Source organism: Dermacentor variabilis, chromosome 3 (assembly GCF_050947875.1).
Source record: "Dermacentor variabilis isolate Ectoservices chromosome 3, ASM5094787v1, whole genome shotgun sequence".
In the NCBI taxonomy this organism is placed as follows: Eukaryota; Metazoa; Arthropoda; class Arachnida; order Ixodida; family Ixodidae; genus Dermacentor; species Dermacentor variabilis.
In genome coordinates this window covers 15,841,829-15,861,651 of record NC_134570.1, presented here as the reverse complement: position 1 = coordinate 15,861,651, position 19,823 = coordinate 15,841,829, and the positions used below count along the sequence as shown (strand labels likewise).

The 19,823-nt window shown below is 41.5% G+C and overlaps 2 protein-coding genes across 2 annotated transcripts in view; one reads left to right on the top strand and one right to left on the bottom strand.

The window, feature by feature from the left end:
- Pat1 (Protein interacting with APP tail-1) overlaps positions 1 to 7,465 on the top strand; it is a 35,419-nt gene extending 27,954 nt beyond the window's left edge. The window contains exon 14 of the mRNA XM_075684284.1: positions 1,011 to 7,465. Coding sequence (XP_075540399.1) covers positions 1,011 to 1,249 — 239 coding nt within the window. The 3' untranslated portion in view covers positions 1,250 to 7,465. The remainder of the gene's footprint in view (positions 1 to 1,010) is intronic.
- Positions 6,618 to 19,823, bottom strand: part of Pis (phosphatidylinositol synthase) — a 27,046-nt gene continuing 13,840 nt past the window's right edge. Inside the window, exon 6 of the mRNA XM_075684285.1 lies at positions 6,618 to 19,115. Within this exon, the coding sequence (XP_075540400.1) occupies positions 18,967 to 19,115 (149 nt within the window). The 3' untranslated portion in view covers positions 6,618 to 18,966. The remainder of the gene's footprint in view (positions 19,116 to 19,823) is intronic.

Genomic DNA, 19,823 nt, shown 5'->3' with positions numbered 1-19,823 from the left:
TTGGGCTCTATGTTCAAAAGGTGCATCATAGTCTGGGCGAGAAAACATATATTTGTTGTGACGCCTGGTGTGCATCGCCAGGTGATCATGAAGATGTCGGTTGTGAGATGTATAGCGTAGCCCCTCGAGTATAAATGTGTGAAACTAGGCAAGGCCAGAGCACTGTGTGTCTTGCGGGTCCTTCATCCAACTTTACTAAGCAGTGGTGTAGGAGGTGTGGTAGAAGGGAGACGAGTGCATGCAGCAGCAGGTCCAGTATATGCAGAGAGCATCTGAAATTTTAGAGGTGCACTGCAGTGGCTCCAGGTTATTTACACTCATTAGTAGTGAGCCTTGTGGTGCGCTTAAAACTGGCCACACATGCATTTTTGCATTCCTGACCTGCCAACCCTAAATTATGAAATGTATGCTACTGTAGAGAGAGTAACAGTAAAAACAGTAAAATTGATGAAAAATACTAAGAATTCTTTTATTACTCAGGATGTTGACTGTTCAAATTGCAGGCTTGTTCTGGAGGAACGCAGGAACAGGCACTCTCAGACATATTAATACACTTTATTCATGAAATATTCGCGTAACAGCATCCGAAATAGTGGCTGCTTCTGTGAAAGGGTGACAGTGCTGCAGGCAGATCCATAGAATCGAGTGGCTCCAAAATGTTGGTCTATAAAAATTTGGCCGCTAGCTGTATTTGTATTTCTTAATTTGCAATTAACTGTACACAAATAGAAAGTAAAAAATTATTGTCGTCGATATTGCCGCGACGTGAATTGTTACTTGTAAACATGTTTAAAAAAACTAGCATTTTACTATAAAAACTTAAAAGTTGGCAGGTGTGCATTTCACCACCTTTGTTATGTGCCTGCTCTTGCTATAAGCAGCATTCTGCTGTAAGTGCCATGCCATTGTGGCAGGTTTACACAAAAGTCCTGTTGAACAGCCCATGCCACCAGGAAAAAGGGCACTTTCTTAGAATCTGAATTTCACTTCATGTTTTCTGTGGCTGGCAGGAACAAAACTGTTCGGAGAGGCATACAGTGGTCTGGAGTATGACTACCGGGGCCTGCTGAGGGTTTCTATGGAGATGAACAAGACCAACCAAGTGCTGCGCTACACTCGGGTGCTAGAGGAGTGGCGGCAGCTGCGGCAACGCAGCCTGCGCGAAGGCCACGATGCTTCCCCATTCACCTTTTGCGTCTGCAAGGTGCCCCCCGAGGACATCTACACATATGTCACCAGCCTGCGGTAGAGTTGCCCACCAAGGCCAGTTCCTGTTCATAGAAGTAATCGAGCGCTCACCAATGCCTGAAGTGTGTGTTCTGCCAGTCTCAGAGTTGGCCACCTGGCTTTCCTTAGTGTCAGTTCCCTGCGCCCTGGTTTGTCCATCAGCATCACACTTCAGTTGCAGGGGCATATGGATCCCGCTTTGCCTGGTGTGCAACGTCTCGGAAACTTCCAAAAACTGTGTCCTCTCCTTTCTACCCTAAATGCGGAGGGATGTAGTAGTTGGGCTGGGGTGTTGAAGCCAGTGTGGCCATTTTGCATGAAAACTGCAGATGCATTTACTTCAGCCTGTGCACCTACTGTGATTCAGCTGTAGAACTCAAATGAAATTAAAAGTGCACTGCAGTCACTAAAAGTGTCCGTGGGCACAGATGTCTGTAAAATGGCTGTAGCTGTTCAAATCGTTCATAGCAGTGAGCAGCCGCAATCATACCTTCCTTAGCTGCCTGCACTCACTCTGCCTGGTTTTGAAAAGATGGTGGGGCAAATGCACAGAAGGGTTATCAATTACAAGCTGAAGATCATGAGTTGTGACGCCCCCAGCAACATCACTGGTGTTTTACACTGATTGTTAGCGTGTGCTGTGCAATGACTGGTAAAATTGTAAAACAATGCCTTTGAATTTACTTGCAGCAAGTGGTCCATCTGTGCATTGATGCTAGCAGAGTTTGCCCTGCGATGCTGTAAATTAGCTGCTGGAAGATTGTGTGCAATTCTATGAACGAGCGAGACGTGATGTACAAAAACAGACTTGTAACGTGCCAGCCTTCATAATGGCAGCTTGCAGTGGCAGAGGTTGTCATTAGTACTGTTACTTTCCTTATCATGTCATAGCATTTAGTTGCCTTGTTGATTAGCAGAAAGTGACATTTTATTATCAACAATTGTACTGACAATTCAGGTTGCAATCCAAGGCTTTCGTTCATACTACCAGCTCACGGCTGCCAATTCTATATAATGGAGTGGGACAAGGCTACATGATTTTGAGGGAAACCCGTGTTAGTAGGACCTTGGCATTATTTTATTGTTAATGCTTTCTTTGCAAACAAAAATAATACGAGTCTGTTTGTAAGCTTCGCAGCACAGTTTATCTATGTAAGCAGCCAATTTCAAGGAAATAGTGTTAGTGTTGCTTTGCTACCTCCTAAGTGCATGGTTTGTAGAGGCTTGTCATCTATCAAAACAAGGATATTTGAATGATGTGTGCTTCCTTTATTATTAGTGTCCTATAAATGTGAATACTATGGATAGACAGAGCAGTTAGGTTTTTTTTAGGCATCAGGCACAGATGTAATGATGCATGGTGCAGAAGTAATGCAGCTATGGTAATTGAGAGGCCGTGATGGCACACATAGCGTTTAGCTTCTCGGAAGTGAGCGTACAGCCTACCGAACAGTTGCTAAATCTAGCATTGCAACACAATTGACAGACTTCCTTGAGTTGTCAGCAGAATCTCCATAGTACTGTTGAAATATCTCAACTAGTGACTGTCTCATCCACTCCTGTCCTCGATGCAAATTTCATTCAAATACCAACATATGCCAACTTCGTGTTGTGCCGGTCTTATCAGCATGTGCATATCATAATGAAACTACCAATGCAGAAATAGGTCAGTGTTCACTGTGTTTTTTCCCATCATCCCCTTCTGACACCTGATGATGAAGCAGTCACTGTATGCTCTCACTGCGAGGGTGGACTTCATACGCCCCTTGGCTGCATTATTCTGAAATAGTCCACTGGCAATGGTGCTTGTATAAATGAGACAATGTGCAAAGAACACCACTGTGAAAAAAAAGAAAGGACACACACTGCCATGCTAACATCAGCTTTTGTGAATTGCATGCATGTCCCAATTACTGTTTAATGTGCCGTCCTGCATCCCTGATCACCATTATGCAGACCATGAGAGTCATCCAAACACTACCAGACTAAGTTGTTGCCCTCGGCTTACCGAGCTTCACGAGTGTTCCCACTTAGTTTTTTGCACATCCCTTGGGCATAGAAAGAACATGCCCAGTGCAAGCACTAACAGTGTACTACCAAGCCAAACAGCACAGTGTCAAGCAGGACTCAGCAATCTGTTTTTCTCGGTTCTTCTCCATACATCGCTTTTGCACAGACTCCGGAATTGCCTGTTCAGTGGACACACACTGTAAAACAGAACCTATAGTTAAAAATTACTGTTAAAAGAACTCTTCTAAAAAAAGCCTGCTACTGTTGCAATAAATGAGTTTAGCAGGAAATTTGTATTTCTCGATGAAAAAGAGTGGCACTTTTTTTTTTCCACTGACCATTCTTTTTTTCACTATATTTCTTAGAAAACTTTGCTAGGCTGATGTTTATTGAATCAGTTTGACTGTAATCATCCTTATGTTTTACCAGTTGGCTCAGCAATAGCTTTTAATGACCAGAACTCACAGCATTGCACAAGAGTTAATCTCATAACATAGTTTAGCTTCGTATTCTGCTTAAGTGTGGACAGTTTAAGCTCATCTGCACTTGTGTGTCTTTGAGCATCAATACATTTAGCAAAGCATCATTGAGCTTGATTTACGTTCACCTATTTCACACTGCAGTGTTTCGACTTGCTCACGTGCTTGCATACAGGTGATGTCCTAAATAAAAACCATATCTGTTTTATTTATTTGGGAACCTACATTGCCCAGTTGGGCATTATTGTAGGGGGGTTGAAACAGTAACAATAATGAAAATGTGGAAACAAACAGAAGTAACTATATCAAGGATATGAGGCTGAGGTGACAGTGATGAAACTGGATGCCATAAGGAACATGTAGAAAAGGCATATTTTGTTGAAACTGAAGATGGCATGCATTGTGGACTGCAGTTATTAATTCCCTTCTCTAAGGATTGGCTGCTGATACGCCATCTGTGAAAGGTCTCTTGGTTTTTGACATAATGTTATGCTTGTGACTGTGGCCAACCTTGTCTATACTATTCACATCTGTGTTGCACTAAATACCCTTCAGGTAAGGTTAATGTAGTTAAAACTGTCACTTTGCTTCTTGGTGTGCATCAACAATTGTGAGTGTGATATAGTATTTAGTGGAATTATGTGCTGTTACATGTGAGGCAAAGCTGATGTCTTGAAAGTACCATGCTTCTTAACACACCTAGGTTCGACTGGTGCAGGCATTGCTGTATAAAGTAGATGTACGTATTCCTTTCTACTCGTGTACATAGCGTATTGCCCCCGATGCTTAAAGTTTGCATTTGTGACTGACCCTTGAAATGTCTCAGGTATGCTTAGGTGGCAAGGAATGGTAGGTAACTGCTGTGTAATGTTATATGAGCTGAATTCACGGCCTGCTGCAAATGACTGGTATGAGAAGGGGTTTTTCGTACATGCGTGCACATTTTTTTTTTTTTCTACGTACTTGGCCAAGTTATAATGGTACGTGGTGTAGGATTCACAGCTTCGAGCTTTGGTGTTAAGGAAGAAGTTTGTTTTTCGTGCAAGTTAATCTTTCAGAGCTGGTTATAGCAATTTTGAATAAACAGTCTGCTAAGGGTCACCTACATATGTAGTTCAAGGGAGTCAGCAGAACCGAAATTGCATGAAAATGTGCTGAATGCCAGATTAAATTTTGTTAATTGTGAGCCATGAAAGAAAGATGTTTCTGGCTTTTCAAACATGATTTTGAAGTACTATTGTGTCTGGTGCTGTGTTCCCCTCTTTAATCAGTAGCCCTGGACTGTTCACAAGGCCATCTACCAAAATGTGTTGTGAATACTCAACATTGCAGTATTGAAACAACTCGCTCCCAGTACCATGCTTAAGTTAGCATCTTTGTTTTACGATATGCATTAGCAGATTGTGGTCAACATTTAGTACAGATATGTCATCCAGTTTGTGAATTATCATGCTTGTGGTGCCATTTTTCTTGCTGCTGTGCTAAGACTCTGGTAAGTTGATGGTGAGAAGTCTGCAGTAATGGTTTTTAACTGCTGACAGATCGATAAAAGCAATTCAGATGACTGCATTTGCTGTACTTGTTGTTAATCGCTTGCAAATTGGGCATGTAACAGTAACAAGAGAGTGCACAGGCATAGTGTTCATTATGTGCAAGTTTGTGTATTCTCCCAATTCATGACTGTGCCTTTATATTATATATTTTTTTTTTGGCTAGGTGTTCTTGCAATTGCATGTATAAAAATATGTAATAAAGCTTAGTAAACAAGTTGTATAAATGCTTGTTACTGTTAGGCACAACATGTATAAGCGATTCCAAAGCAGACCTTAGAGGAACCTAGTGGACCCCACGTGCCTCATTCGTGAATAGGCTTAGCAGCACAGCAGAGCTGGTTTCTGCCCGTTCTTGAGCAGTGAGGCCTAGCTAGCAATGCCATGTGGTGAACTCCTGTCACACCATAGTGTGATTTCCTCCATTTCCCATGCTTCACCTGCAAACAAGGCCAAAAAAAGCTAATCACTCTTGGCCCCCCCTTTGGCATTCCCTCTCCACAAAGGAGATCTCCTCCAATTGGAACAGCAGAGCATGGTGATCACCATGCTCAAAATGAAATCATCATGTCTTGGTTCTTCTGTAATACACTTTGAATTAATGTTCTATGTACCTGCCAATCTGTTACCTTTTTAATTTGCAAAAACCCTATGGACCCAACATTGGAAGCGTAAAGGCGTTCTCTAGCGGTGTTCCTTCCCTGCTTCCTCTCACACCAGAGCCGGGAAACATATTGCAGCATCGAACCCTGCCGGTCTCTATTTCCCCTTCTTTTCCTTTCTTGTGGCGTTGCACCTTCCACATTTTGGATCATTAGTCATGGTGAGCGACGAAACATGCGCTGCGAAGAGGCATTTGTGCATGTGACCGTGGCTATCTGGCCAGGAACAGGCTTCTTTGAAAGTGAAGGCACGTGACATTTGGTTTGCAATTTCAGCTGTTCTTGTGGTGCACAGCGCCATAATACTTTGCAGACACAATCGCTGGCGTATCACGTATACGCTAGGCTTGTTTGAAATGGCCAAAGCTGTTAAGGGGCCCTTCGAGGTACGCTTAAAAATGTGCTTGCCCTTGGTGGCAGCTGTTTCACCAGTCTTTTGGTCCTCTTCTGTGGCTGATGTGCATAGCAGAGTGCCATACCTTCATTTTTAAATAAACATAACAATTAGCCCCCATGTTACCATTGTGGTCGTGTTATATTCAAGCAAATAATATAACTGAATCCAGTGGTGGTCTTTTTTTACTTCTTCAGTGTCTCGTTTCTTCCCGATCTCAGAAAGTTTTTTTTTAAGCTACCTTCAAAGTTGTTAAGTTTTACCTCTGAGTAGAAATAAAAGAAATAAAAATGTCTGCAACATAGTTAAACTGTTTATTTAACTCTGAATATCTAATACGGGGCACAAACAACACCACAAACAAGCATCAACATCATAATCACAGGAATGTTACTAGGCCGTTCATTCTTCCATAGAAGCATTACAATCCCCTCACATCTTAATGCAGTATGTTCTCCGAAATACAGGTCTAAAATATTAAAAAATGAAGGAATTTCTGTGCATTTGGCAGCTTTGTTAATAAAATTGCAAACCAGACAATACACCATTTTTTGGCACCTTGCACCACTTGTCTGCTTTAGAAAATGAAAATGGTCCCTTTTTGTCACGTAACTTTCCATGTAAAGGCTCTGCATCACATGCAAAGCAGTTGTGTAGCTGTAATGACAACATATGCTTGCAAAAGTCAAGATGCCATGATGTATAAACTGCGTAATAAAGTTGTTAATTTTTTGTTCTTTCAATGCCAATATTCAATCTTGATTTTCACTTTTAACATACACAGCTGCACAGAATCAATCAAGCAACAGTTCTGAAAAGGGAGAAAGCCAATGTACAGGCATTTTACCATAGGGCACTCGACTAGAGTGAATGTATATGTGAACTACACTAGTCACACCAGCAGCAGCTCTGACCAAAATTAGGAAATTTGAAGGTACAAAACATGATGATATGAGGAGCAAAAACACACGCTAATAGCATCACTACAGCATTGCACTAGACAAAAACTGATTATGTACAAAGATGTGCACAACCATTACGTGTGATCTAAGTTTGACAGCAATAAATACAATAGTGCAATGAAAGTCAGCACTGTACACAGTTGACAGCATTCTAAGTCAATAAGGACCAAAATAAAAGATTCAGCATGTGCAAAAAAAAAACACATTTAAAGTCGCATTGTAAACACGAGTGTTTGATAAGTATGCCCTTTGGTGTGCACATTCATAGTACATGGCATGTTTTCAAAACACAAGGATGTCTTATCAAATCTCTTGAAAGACCAGCAGACAGCTTTGGTTAGTATTCCTTCTACTGGTGCAAGTATGCAGATTTCCAGTAGCTCAAGGAGCTGTGCAATCAATCTGCTATATTTCCTGAAGTTTGAGATGACAGCAAAAGAACAAACAGCCAGCAGAGGAGTGCACGTCCCTATTGAAAACACACGAAACTCGGTTTAAAAACTAAATTAAGCAAGTATAGTTGACTTTCATTATCACCACCCTGAATGGAATGCAAGAACCAGTCAAATTATCTTGTGAACTAAATTAGAAGAAAAGGCGAGATGACATCCAAATATCTCGTCACATTGTGTGCCAAATCAATCCACTTATCAATGGCCATCTGTGCAAGGTAAAATACCTTTTGAATTGCATGTCACATTGCACAGTGATGTATTTAAATGTACATCTGTCACGTTGGCATTGAATACAGCTCCTAGTAGATTCTGTCAGGGTACCTTGCGGCTCGTAAGGATTCTGGTTGTTTACCATCAGTTTACAAAATCTGATGAGCCGCTGCAGGTGATAGCAGACTCTCCCACTGCTAGTCCTCCCCCTTATACCATTCTGTCCCTTGAGGGAACTTTTACTACATTCTACTACTACGCACAAGCAGAAGGACACCTGCTTGTCCTTCCTTATTTTTTAATAAATGTTTTTCCTCCTCCTTCTTCTACTACATTTCTCTCACCCTGCCTGCCGCAGAAGGTGAAACAATATCTATAGCTCCTGCTGCAGCACACAGCCTTTGGTCATGCTGCCCTTGTGGGAATGAATCGTTCTTTCTCCTCCTATTTTTCCACGTTTTGCCATCACAGTACTGTATAAGGCACTGTTCTTGCTTGGCATTAATGTATTTCACCACTATTGTACCTGACTAGAAATGCATGCCCTCAGGAACCACTCTCGTATAGCTTTTCAGCATCCAATGTCTGTGCGCCTGCATGCACGGACATTATCCAAGGTCAAATTATCCAACATGTGCCATTTTAATATCAATAACCATTTGATGTACACATAATACCTTCTTTTGGTCTGTCATGAAGAAACCCTTTTTGTCATAAAGAAATCCTTCATTCGATAACAAGACCTTTGTCCCCAGCATGGTTCCAACTGTTGCAACTTTTCAGTTGCGAGCCATATGTTTTAACCACTGCACCTTGGCAAATTCATTGAAGTGATAGAATGATATAAGCATGTTATGCAGCTTGGTGCTTATGTGAGGAGGCACCACTTTGCAGGAGAGTGAAGCTAGAGTTGGTGCAATGAGACACACCACCTTGTACATGCTCTTCAAAGAACGAGATTTAAGCACTGGAACAGGTCATTTCAAGCACTGGAACACTATGTGTGATGGTGAAAAAAAAGCAAGGAATACTGCTGAGCATTGCAAATATATTGGAATGCTATGAGCAGCAGCAAAAATGCAGATGCAATGAGCTGTCACTTTGCACAAGCTTCATAGAGAACTAGAGTCTGTTATTGCAAGCATTAGAATGATCTGTTCAATAGTGAGAAAGTGGATCTCTTTGTGCGTGCATCCGAATTCCTAACACAGTGAATACAGTAATCAACTTGAAACACTTTTCAGAGGGAATGTCAATGAACGAGCAGTCTCTACGCATGGTGTCTACACTATGTATATGACAAATGCATTGTAGAGTACTTGTGTAAACACATTCATCAGAGAAAGTGTGTGTTCCCCTCAGTTGTCATGATTACACCTTTGCTCTCAAAAGTGAAGTGCCTCACAGATTTTCTTTTTATCAAGGTAACGGAAACCACATCCCACAGATCTGCATTTCTGCCAGCTTGTGCCCTCCCGTGACATCGAATTGAGTAAAAAAAAAGATAGAACCAGAATCTAAATTAAACTGAAGTTTACTGTACAGTCAGGTGGCAAAAGGTGCACATCCAAAGCAAGCCAGTAATGCGAGGCAGACTGTGCCCCACAAACAGAACCACTAATTCTGCATCACATGAACAGAAAGCTTAAACCATGGCAAGGTTATACAACACACATCTTACAACACCTGCCAAGACAATGAATTCTTGTAACCTCTGAGCTTCTATAGGTCACTAAAAGCTCTTGCAGCTCTAAAGAATTGAGTAAGCACACCAATAGAGGCATGCGGGTGTAAAGAGAACAGAACACAGGCGACACAGCTTGCACAGCACAGTCAAGAGTGACAGAACATTACATGCAGGTACAGGCTCACAAAACATTAGAATCCAAGATGGCAGCATGTGAATCGTACTGTCCTAGGAAAGGTTCATAAAATTAAGATACAATATTTGGTTCTCATGCTGCAGACACGCTGTTCGCAGCATCATGCACCGGCAAGAAAGACATACAAGATCTGCAATTAGCAAGCCTTACGTAAGGTGGCCTTCGTCGAGTTTGCCTTTACTTCTAGTGCATCTTTTTGTGCATTTTCTTTGCAAACCTGCAAATCTTACCAACAGCGTGGCAATGAACAGTAATGGAATGAAGGAAGAAAACACCGCAGTGCAGTGTGTACCACCACTGCAGGCACCGAGCTTCAGTAATGAACCTATTGCAACTGGTGTTTCAAAGATGACTAAGCTGGCGGTCAATTTCACCACCATTTCAGCCTGCCTAGCAAGTGGGAAGAGGATAGCACAGAGTCTTGCACCCTCCGAGTTAAGTACAGTTCAAACTGTATTGATGATCTCTGTCCAGGTCCAAACAAGCCTAACAAGAAGCTGCCACCATTTGTTAACACCTCATGCAAGTGTCTGTCTGTTAAACTTACATGAAACAGCAGTGTTTTAGTGGTCAAATTTCTTGTTCGATAACACACGATAATTTCTTTGAACCAGATATACTAGCTTGAATTTATTACCTTTCTTTAAATGTTACATTGTGACATACGTGAACCAATGCATGATGAACAAAAACACATTCAGCCCATAGCATAGCTTATAACTGCTGTCCACAGTAAAAGAGAATCTCTTTAGTCAAAACTTGTTACTTGTGGTGGCTGTGGCATTCTGTCACTTAACATGAAGTAAAGAGATTTTTTCTGATGGAAGTGGAAAACAACCAGATGAACCTAAATTTATGAACAAGTTAAAGAACCACACACAGTCAGTATATTAATTTACAGCTCCCCTCATAGCCCACAGAGCAGCTGTGGAAAGAAAAATCTGGCCATTCAATTCACACCTTTGTCTATGTTAAGCTCAGCGCTGCCATCTGGGAGAACTTTCTGCATCAGCCAACGAATTCATGAAATGCTTCGAAATGCCTGCAGGGGTAAGTATAGTAACCTTGAGGTATAAGATGAAAAGTTGTCCTGCTGGCACAGGATACTTAATTGAGGCTGCCTGAAGGCAGACACTCAAAAGCTTGGCTCTATAAAACAATATAATGCTGTTATTAAAGGTACTACTTGAACATGTCTTCTGCCCCTGTAATAACCTGTGCAGGCTGAATGGCAAAGTTTAGTATGACTACAGTTCTGCCACAAAATAGTGAAATGCATGAAAATAAACCTGAGCAAGCCTGCAATTTTCAGCTGCCATACAGGTGGGCCAAGAATTATATTTCTATTTAGGAACACCTTCACCTACACGAATCCAAGCAATGTGGTTTAAGTTACTTCATTTGTGTGTTGGCACTGAATGCCACACTGAACACTGCCGGCTGTACAAAACTGCACATTTGGAAATGGCACCTGGCTGCAAATTCAAAATGACTCCACGACACCTGAAAATGCACTGGGGAAAAGCTTCATGAAATAGAAAATTTTAAAATGTCATCCACCTGAAATTCTTCAGGTGAATGAGTTTTTCCTTTTAAAAAAATTCCTCCACCTTGCAAATGTCCACAGACATACTAATTTATTCAATGTTCCTGTTCTTCAAGCTTAAGTTAAAGGGACAGACAACCATTCAGAGCATGAATCGAGATAGCCCCACTGATGGAAAGATTGTGTCTGGGATTGACTGAATGAAGCACCTTTGTTCATTAAACGAGGATTTATACTTTTGATTCTTCACAAAAAATCGCAAAAATAATCTTTGGCACCTTCACGTGGCAAAAGCATGATAAAAAATAGGGTGCCCTGACATGTGATGTTCTATTAGTGTAGATGGCTTCTTTCTCTTTTTTTAAATATTGAAAGGCAATACATTTTTTTCTATTATAAGCTTTTTTGTTACTTACAATGTGCAGGTAAATCTTCCAATATTTATGAGTAGCAAAGTGGTGCCACAGCCTCCGAGATTGGGCATCCACGTCCAATCATTGCCACTGGCTGGCACTAGGATTTGCTGCAGCCACAGACTTGCAGCAACTTACTACACCAGCATTTTATTTACGAAGGGGTCAAAATATGGAAAATGAAGATGGATAATTAAAGTTGCACTCACTCCTGCAAAAGCTACCCATCGTTTTGCTTCTTCAATTAGCGAGGCAAGCTATAGGCATTGCTGGCGTCGGGGCCCCTTCTTTTTAAAGAGATTTGTCAGATCAAAAAATTCTGCTTACAATATAACTATGTGCTTTTGGGAGTAACTGCTGCAGTATAAACACTTCTGAGGATGAGCATTTCATTTCACCATAAAAAGATGGGTCCTTAAAAGTTGGTTGTCAGCTCCTTTAATTCACGCTCACCTTACCATCAGAAAGCCTCCTATTTAGCCCTGATGGTACAGCAACCACCAAGGAAGGGTCCTGGTGCCAGGTTCTATCCTGAAGAGTTTTTTTTTCTTCTCCAAATGTAAAGCTTTCTTTTTCAGGAACCCCTTGCAACTTGTGTAGATGACAAGTTTCCCATCAAAGTAATGCATGGTCTCCTGTGAGAGTGGGTACATTTAGTCTGGTTAAGCCTTGTGTACATATCAAAACTTTCCACCCACAAAGACTGCGTTGGCCTGAGTGAGCAGGGAAGGCTACAAATGCAAAGAGCTTCAGATGTAGCATGACAAAACAGTGACAAAACAATCACTGCTGTATATTTGCCTTTCAACACTGATTCGCAGCACTGCCATCTCAAATGGATGAGAATAAATACAATATACAAGGAGGAGATCCAAATGCTTTTCTACATCAGCTGACTTGGGGGGGGGTGGGGAGGGGTAAGCTGTGTTCAAATATTTTCATGAGTACCCCTAGAGGCCTCATCAGAAATCCCTTTGTGTCCACGGTCCCAACACACTTTCTTTTGAAGAGCAACCCAACAAACACCACAAAAGATGGTACATAGCACATTTCTTTCATTTCCCAGGCAGGAGCAAGAACAAAATTGCCCTTAAGCTTTTAAAAGCTTTTTAGATCAAGGAAAACGGCAATGACTGTGTAAGTGACACTTCTGTTACCTTGAATGAGAAGAAAGGGGTTTAAACGAGGGGCCCGATTTTTATTAATCATGTCATGAGAAGCCAACAAACAAAGACGCCAAGGACAACATAGGGGAAATTACTTGTACTTACTAATTGAATTATAGAAATGATAAATTAGTGGCAGTGAAAGTGGGTGAAAATACTTGTTGCAAGTGGGGAACGATCCCACGTCTTCGCATTACGCATGCGATGCTCTGTTACCTTGTATTACGCAGAAAACGATTTTCTGCGCACCTTTTGTTGAGTTGAGGCAGGCTTCATTTGCCATCTCCCCGTCCTCCCCACTTCCTTTTTTGGCACATGTGAACACTGCCTATATATGCAGCTTCGAAACGAATAAAACCAGCTGATAGTTTGCGCTCTTTCCGTCTACTACTTTTTTTTTCTGCGTTCGCCCTTTTGTAAGCACAACTCTTCCTATGATAGCCATGCACCAAGTTGCCCAGCAAGAAGTTCTTCTAAACTCCCACTCTTAAGTTGACAGAAAAAAAATTAAAAATCAATACTGCTTGGGATATTCATTCTACGACTTGGGATATAACTACACGATGAATGTGAGCAGAAAGATATGACTGACTCCTGCAGTACCTAATGCATATAGGCTTTATAAACATTATAGGTGCAAAACTCGCAACACAGTCAATGTCCATCTATCCTAAATGAGAAAGTTGCAAGAGAGAAATGTTCCGTCATTTGAATGCCATCAATGTATGTATATGTTTACTATGTCTTCTTCCTATCTTCTGCAATGTGACAGCGCCCAGACCTGCTGACTCTTATGCAAAAGAACCATGAAACTCACATTTAATCTTTTCGATGAAATGCCTTAGTAATCTACCTCATAACACTATTCTTATGATGCATTAGTCCACTTCCTGCCATTCTTTCATCCATGGAATCTCATTAAGTACTTAAAAAGATGTTTCCCTATTTAGATAGTACAATCTGGCTAGCATTACATTTTATTTTGTGTGGATGTGTGTTAATCTGTGCGACTTAAGTTGAGAGTACAATGCATGTGCTATTTTCTGAAAATTATGGGGTTTAAATGTCCTTAAGTACACCATGGGTAATGAGGCACGCCGTAGTGAACAGCTCCGGATTAATTTGGCCCCTGGGGATCTTTAATGTGACCCTATATCTAAGGCCATGAGCATTTTTGCATTTCACTCCCACCAAAATGCAGCAGCTGCATCTAGAAATAGAATCTAACTTTGTGCTCAAGAGCAGAACACAATAGCCCCTGAATTGCCGAGGCGGGTTGCTGTCTGTTTTCTGCTTTTGGTGGTGTCCTCATATTATACTGCTTATTTTAATTATGAATCTGCAGAAACTCCTGGCCTACCTTTCAGTACTTTTACTGTCGTTTTTGCATCATGTCACTGCCTATGCCTTTTGGTGTCTGTGCACTGTTCACTGCCAGTGCCTATATTTACTGCTGCCGAAAGCCTGTCCTGCCAGCAGTAAGTTAAATGCAAGTTTAGTGCTGGCTGGAGGGGCACAGTTTAGACACTACACAGTGCCCATGAGATGAAGGGACTATGCTTATAAAATCTGGAAGTACCGTAGGTAAGCTGTGGGCAAGCGCATAAGATGTACCCACCACGGTAGTTCAGCGACTATGGCGTTCCACAGCTGCACACAAGGTCAGGGGTACAATCTTGGCCTCGAGGGCCGCATACTGATGGATTGCAGAAAAGCTCGTGTACTGCGCATTGAGTACCGCAGATGGGCAAAAGTTATCTGGAACCCCCTGCTACAGCTTGCCCCATAATCATAGCGTGGTTTAAGCACATAAAACCCCAGAACTAAATTGAATTGAGCATCACATGTCATGCATAAGCCGAGATATTCGATCACGCTACCTAGTTGAAAAGGTGGCAGTGCAAAAAAATACAAGGACATAGACGAGACGACAAGGGCGAGCACTGAACTTCCAACAACATTATTGTTGTTGGAAGTCTAGGAATCCGTTCAGATTCTGCGATTTCCTGTGTCACACGCATTTTACTCTTCTTGATAACGGAAGTGAACCTGAATCTGTATGGATTTCTAGACTTGGGACGGGATGTGTCAGCGTGGCCTCCATCACGCTTTCAGACAGAGAGCTGGCATATTTATGCACGTGCAGATGATTACCCCTGGCTCGGACAGCTCGTATATATTCATGAATCATTCACAATTGCACTCATCCTTGTCTCATCTCCATCTGTGCCTTCTTTCGTGCCGCTACCGTTTCAGATATGTACCAACAAGCCCAATTCGCCACATCACCTAGTATGTAAATTTGCATAATTTGAAATGTCTCCACAAAACTTTGCGTGGTGGAGGTGTACAGCAATGCTAAAGTTTTCTATTGGATTACCTACACTATGTCAATTGCAACTGCGGCTCGCCACAAATACTATATGCTAAAGCAAGCTCGCGGGAACTCTTTGTCAAAGTAACCTTGTTTTACTCACTTATATCGCTTCATAAGCATTCAGTACATTATTGGTGTAAGTTGAAAAACCCCTTTAATTCAGGGCATCTACCAACCAGGAAAACCAGAAATTCTCATGGATTTTTAATAGTCTGGAAACACTCAGGGAAAACTCAGAGAATCTGTGCTTTTATCAGGCAAAATTAGCTGTAATTTTACTGAAAGGGAACGAAAGTCACAGCAATGCTGGCTCGAATAACAGAGAGGAATCGTAACAAATCGTCTTTGACGCCATGTCGTCGGCAGGAGGAGTTGCCAGCGCACAGTCAATGATCGACCTTCCGGACGCCTGGTAATTTGGACGGTCTTGCGGCACCACCACATCTCCCATAGAGTCAATCTATAAGAACGTCTGAAATTTCGGACACAAGAACCCTTCACCGTCCAACTTTCTGGACTTTTTGCCATGACCGCAGGTCCGAAACGGCATTAATCAAAGCCACCACTGCCGCCATTTTTATTACTTCGCCGCCTCGAACCGGTGCTCTCGCACGCAGATTTGCTGGCAGCTGTAGCCACTACTGTACTGCGGAAACGCAAAGCCTAGCTGCTTTGAAGTTCACTATTAAGCTTCTTGCCGTTCGGTGCCGTGTTTCTCCATTGAGAGAATTCGCCGCTGTCAGCAATGGCACTGACTCCACCTTTGTAATCTTCACTATTGGCTTCGCTTTGTAATCTTCACGATTGGCTTCGAAGTTCAGAAAGCACGGCGTGTTGCATATGCCAGTTCCCGAAAGATGGCTTCACCTCGTTACAGCAATGTTACACTGTGAAGCATACGCGAAAGTATTGCGGTGAAGCATAACACACGTGGGAAGGGGCAATCATCACGGGATACAGTACGTATTCGTTAATTATGTACGTGTGCACCTGCCATTTCCCGTCACAGTACGAGCACTGATATGCCTAATAAGTGTACTGGCAGGCCTTCAGAGCTTTTCCGGATATGCCTGTGATGATTTGAGCCCTTAAGGGCAGCAAAAGACATGGCTTCATTTTTTTTTCGAAAGTGAGGTTGCTTCAAATGGTCCGTGGGGCGAAGGAGGACGAGAACACCAAGGTCCTACGCAATGAGGAATGAAAGGGAAAGGGAGCATGCTGCCGCTTCTTTGAAGGAGCTTGAGCTCAAAAAACAAATTGTTGGCCAACGCCGAGATGCAGGTGCCCCTCATTCAAACCATAATAAACTCTTAAAAGCAGTGAAACATAAGAGTGAGGCATTGTGCACGGGCTGAGAATATGTCAAGGCAGTTGAGGTTGACATACCAGCTGTTGAGAGAATCTCACTTGCGACAAAGTTTGGGCCTCATACCAATGAGCTTGCTATCAGTTGATAGAAATAGCTCATATTCGAAAATATTTGCTTCTGTATGCACCTACTTTCTCTTCGTATTTGAGAATGTCCGAATCGATTTGCAATGGGCTTTACCATTTTTTCACATATTATTTGCTGTGCATTTTACTAACCCCTCCCTTCTGTTTTCTTTTTGAATAAAATAAAAATAAACAATACTCGGTACTATTGAAACTGGCTTAAGTCATTTTTTTATCTTTAACAGCATTGGGTGGCACGGTGTCAGCCCATCTTGACATAAAACAAAGTTCTGTGTCACTCAGGTAATTTTGCAAAAGCACTCGGGAAAAACCTGGAAAGCTCTGGGAATTTGGAAATGTCAACTTGGTAGACACCCCGTAATTTGTAATGCGGAGATATTTGTTCTGCCACAATGTTTTGCTACCCCCCCACCCCAAAGGCCCTCACTGCAGTCTTAAATTTTCTAATAGTATTCCATTTAAGCCTTCCAGTATATACTCTTCATTTAATCACTGTGATGACCAAAGGTGGCTTCTCATTTAGTCAATGGATTGGCACCACATGTTTTGTTTCTCTGTGTTCTGTGTTTACTTTTGTATTCACTACTCCTCACTTTATGTTTATTTCTACGTTGTGCACCACATGCTAAAGCTGCTTATCTATTAGTGTTCGCTAATATAGTACCAAAAAAAGAAGAATAAAAAGGTGACTTTTCATCCTCAATGTGTGAGTAGGAAGACAGGATGGTCACAAGAGGCTGAACCAAGGAAGCTGGATGGATGGATGATAAAACTCCTGCCTTCTCTTGCCTCATTCTTGCAATGGAGTCCACAACTAAGTCCACATTCTGTAAACTTGAGAAAACTCACTGCAGAATTGAAAATTCCTTATCTGTTTTCTGAAGCTGTACGTTTTTCATGATTCTGAAGATGCAAGAAATGTGGTGAAACAATGTTTTCAATGAAAAAAAATTAATTGGTGCCTGAAGAGGTTATACAGGGTGACCATTCTTAAGTTCTACAGAATTTAAAAAATTGCCCATTGCAGATAGCATAATTGTAGTCCATAAGCTGGATTATTCAAAGAGGTCAATGTGGACATTACTTGAACGAGAAATTGAAACACATAATCAACTAAATAGCAAATGTTCACTAATTAACTTCTGAACTAATTACCTTATGGCACATACTGCAATTTATTAATTGTAGCCGGTGAGCTTGCTCGACAAATCCACTTGGAACAAATTTTGAGGATGGCATAGGTTCAGAGATAGGTGCCATCAAACTAGCAATAAAAATGCACTGTTTTTCTACTTACTTGTTTAACAAAACGCTACTTCATGCATTGAAGCACGAAAGTAAGTGGAACACCCATGTATTTCATCATACAGTTTGGCAATGAACATCTTGAAAGTGGTGTCATATTGAAAATTAATTATAAGTGATATGCCTTGCAAACTCACCTGTTACAATTCGTAAACTACAATATGTCCTGTAACGTAATTAAGTTCATTCATAAATTTTTGTTAATTAGGTGAATATATATCTTTTTATTTCTTATTCAAGTAATGTCCACCTCTGAATAATCCAGATCAAGGAGTATAATTATGCTATATGCCATGGGCAATTGTAAAAGAATTATTAAAACTTAAATATGATCATCTGGTAGAAGAAAATGCAATATGCAATTCAAATGGTTATATCGATACGTAATGTGTGACCTCATACGTACATGAAAAATTAAAGCGATTGCCTACCAGGCTGATGATTTTCATCACTCCACATTAGTGAGTGCACCACAGCCAATCTTGCAGCGGTAACAGATATGACCTATGATTTTTGTTTGCCGCATGATACAACCCCCACATTGACTAATTGTTTGACGATAAAGAGGCTTTACACTGGTAGCCCTAATTAACAATACTGAATATACACAACAGTCTAACAGACTCAGCCAGTGAGCTAAATAATGGGTACAATGAGTTCCTGTCAAAACCAGTACTGGGGATTGCAGGTGCATCGACAGGAACAATATGCCCATGTTCGCCTCCTCTCCCCAAAATGTCACACGAATTCCGAACATAAAGTTGAAACTGAAACATGGCAAGACAGAGCACATACAGGTGATCTGTGCGCTTCTTCTGGCAATGTGGCTGCCGGAACTGATTTCACAGTGGTGGCACCAATGCCTAAACAGCTCACTCTGTACGTTTGCTGCGGTCAGTGACATCGATGGTACCAAGGTTTACAGCAGCAATCTGCATCTGGAGAAGGCTTACAAGTGACTTGGCTATGGCTATTGGGGCACTGATGAGGGTCATGGCTCTGAAGAGGCCCAATCCAAGAACTGAAAAGCAGATGCATCAAGTTGTAAACTCTGGTTCATGATCCTACAAACTTACCCAGTCAATCATTCCAATTCATGCTTACTAGCTCCATCAAAGCACATGTCAAAAGATAGCAAGATCCTTAAGAAAACAAAGAACTGTAAAATATTATATTCTTGGTGAACTATAATGATCTTCTGACAAATTTCTAGAAGAGGACATAGCACAATAACAGGTAAATGTTAAGTGTTTTTTCCATGCTAGCCTTGTACACTCGCAACGTTGATTTAGCACTCATGATGAAATAAACAACAGACATTGTCAGCTCCTGACTGGAAGCTTACTATTATCACTGAAAAGGAAGGTGTACAATCAGTGCATTTTACCAGTACTGACATATGTGGCAGAGACTTGGACACTGACAAAGAAGCTTGAGAACAAGTCAAGGACCACACAAAGGACGATGAAACGATGAATGCTAGGCATAACGTTGAGACAAAATCAGAGCGGTTTGGATCAGAGAGCAAACGGCTGTAGCCGATATCCTAATTGGCATTAAGAGAAGAAAATGGAGCTGGGCAGGTCATGTAATGCGCAGGTTAGATAACTGTTGGACCATTAGGGTTACGGAATGGGCACCAAGAGAAGGGAAGCACAGTCGAGGACGGAAGAAGACTAGGTGGGGCGATGAAATTAGTAAATTCACAAGCACTAGTTGGAATCAGTTG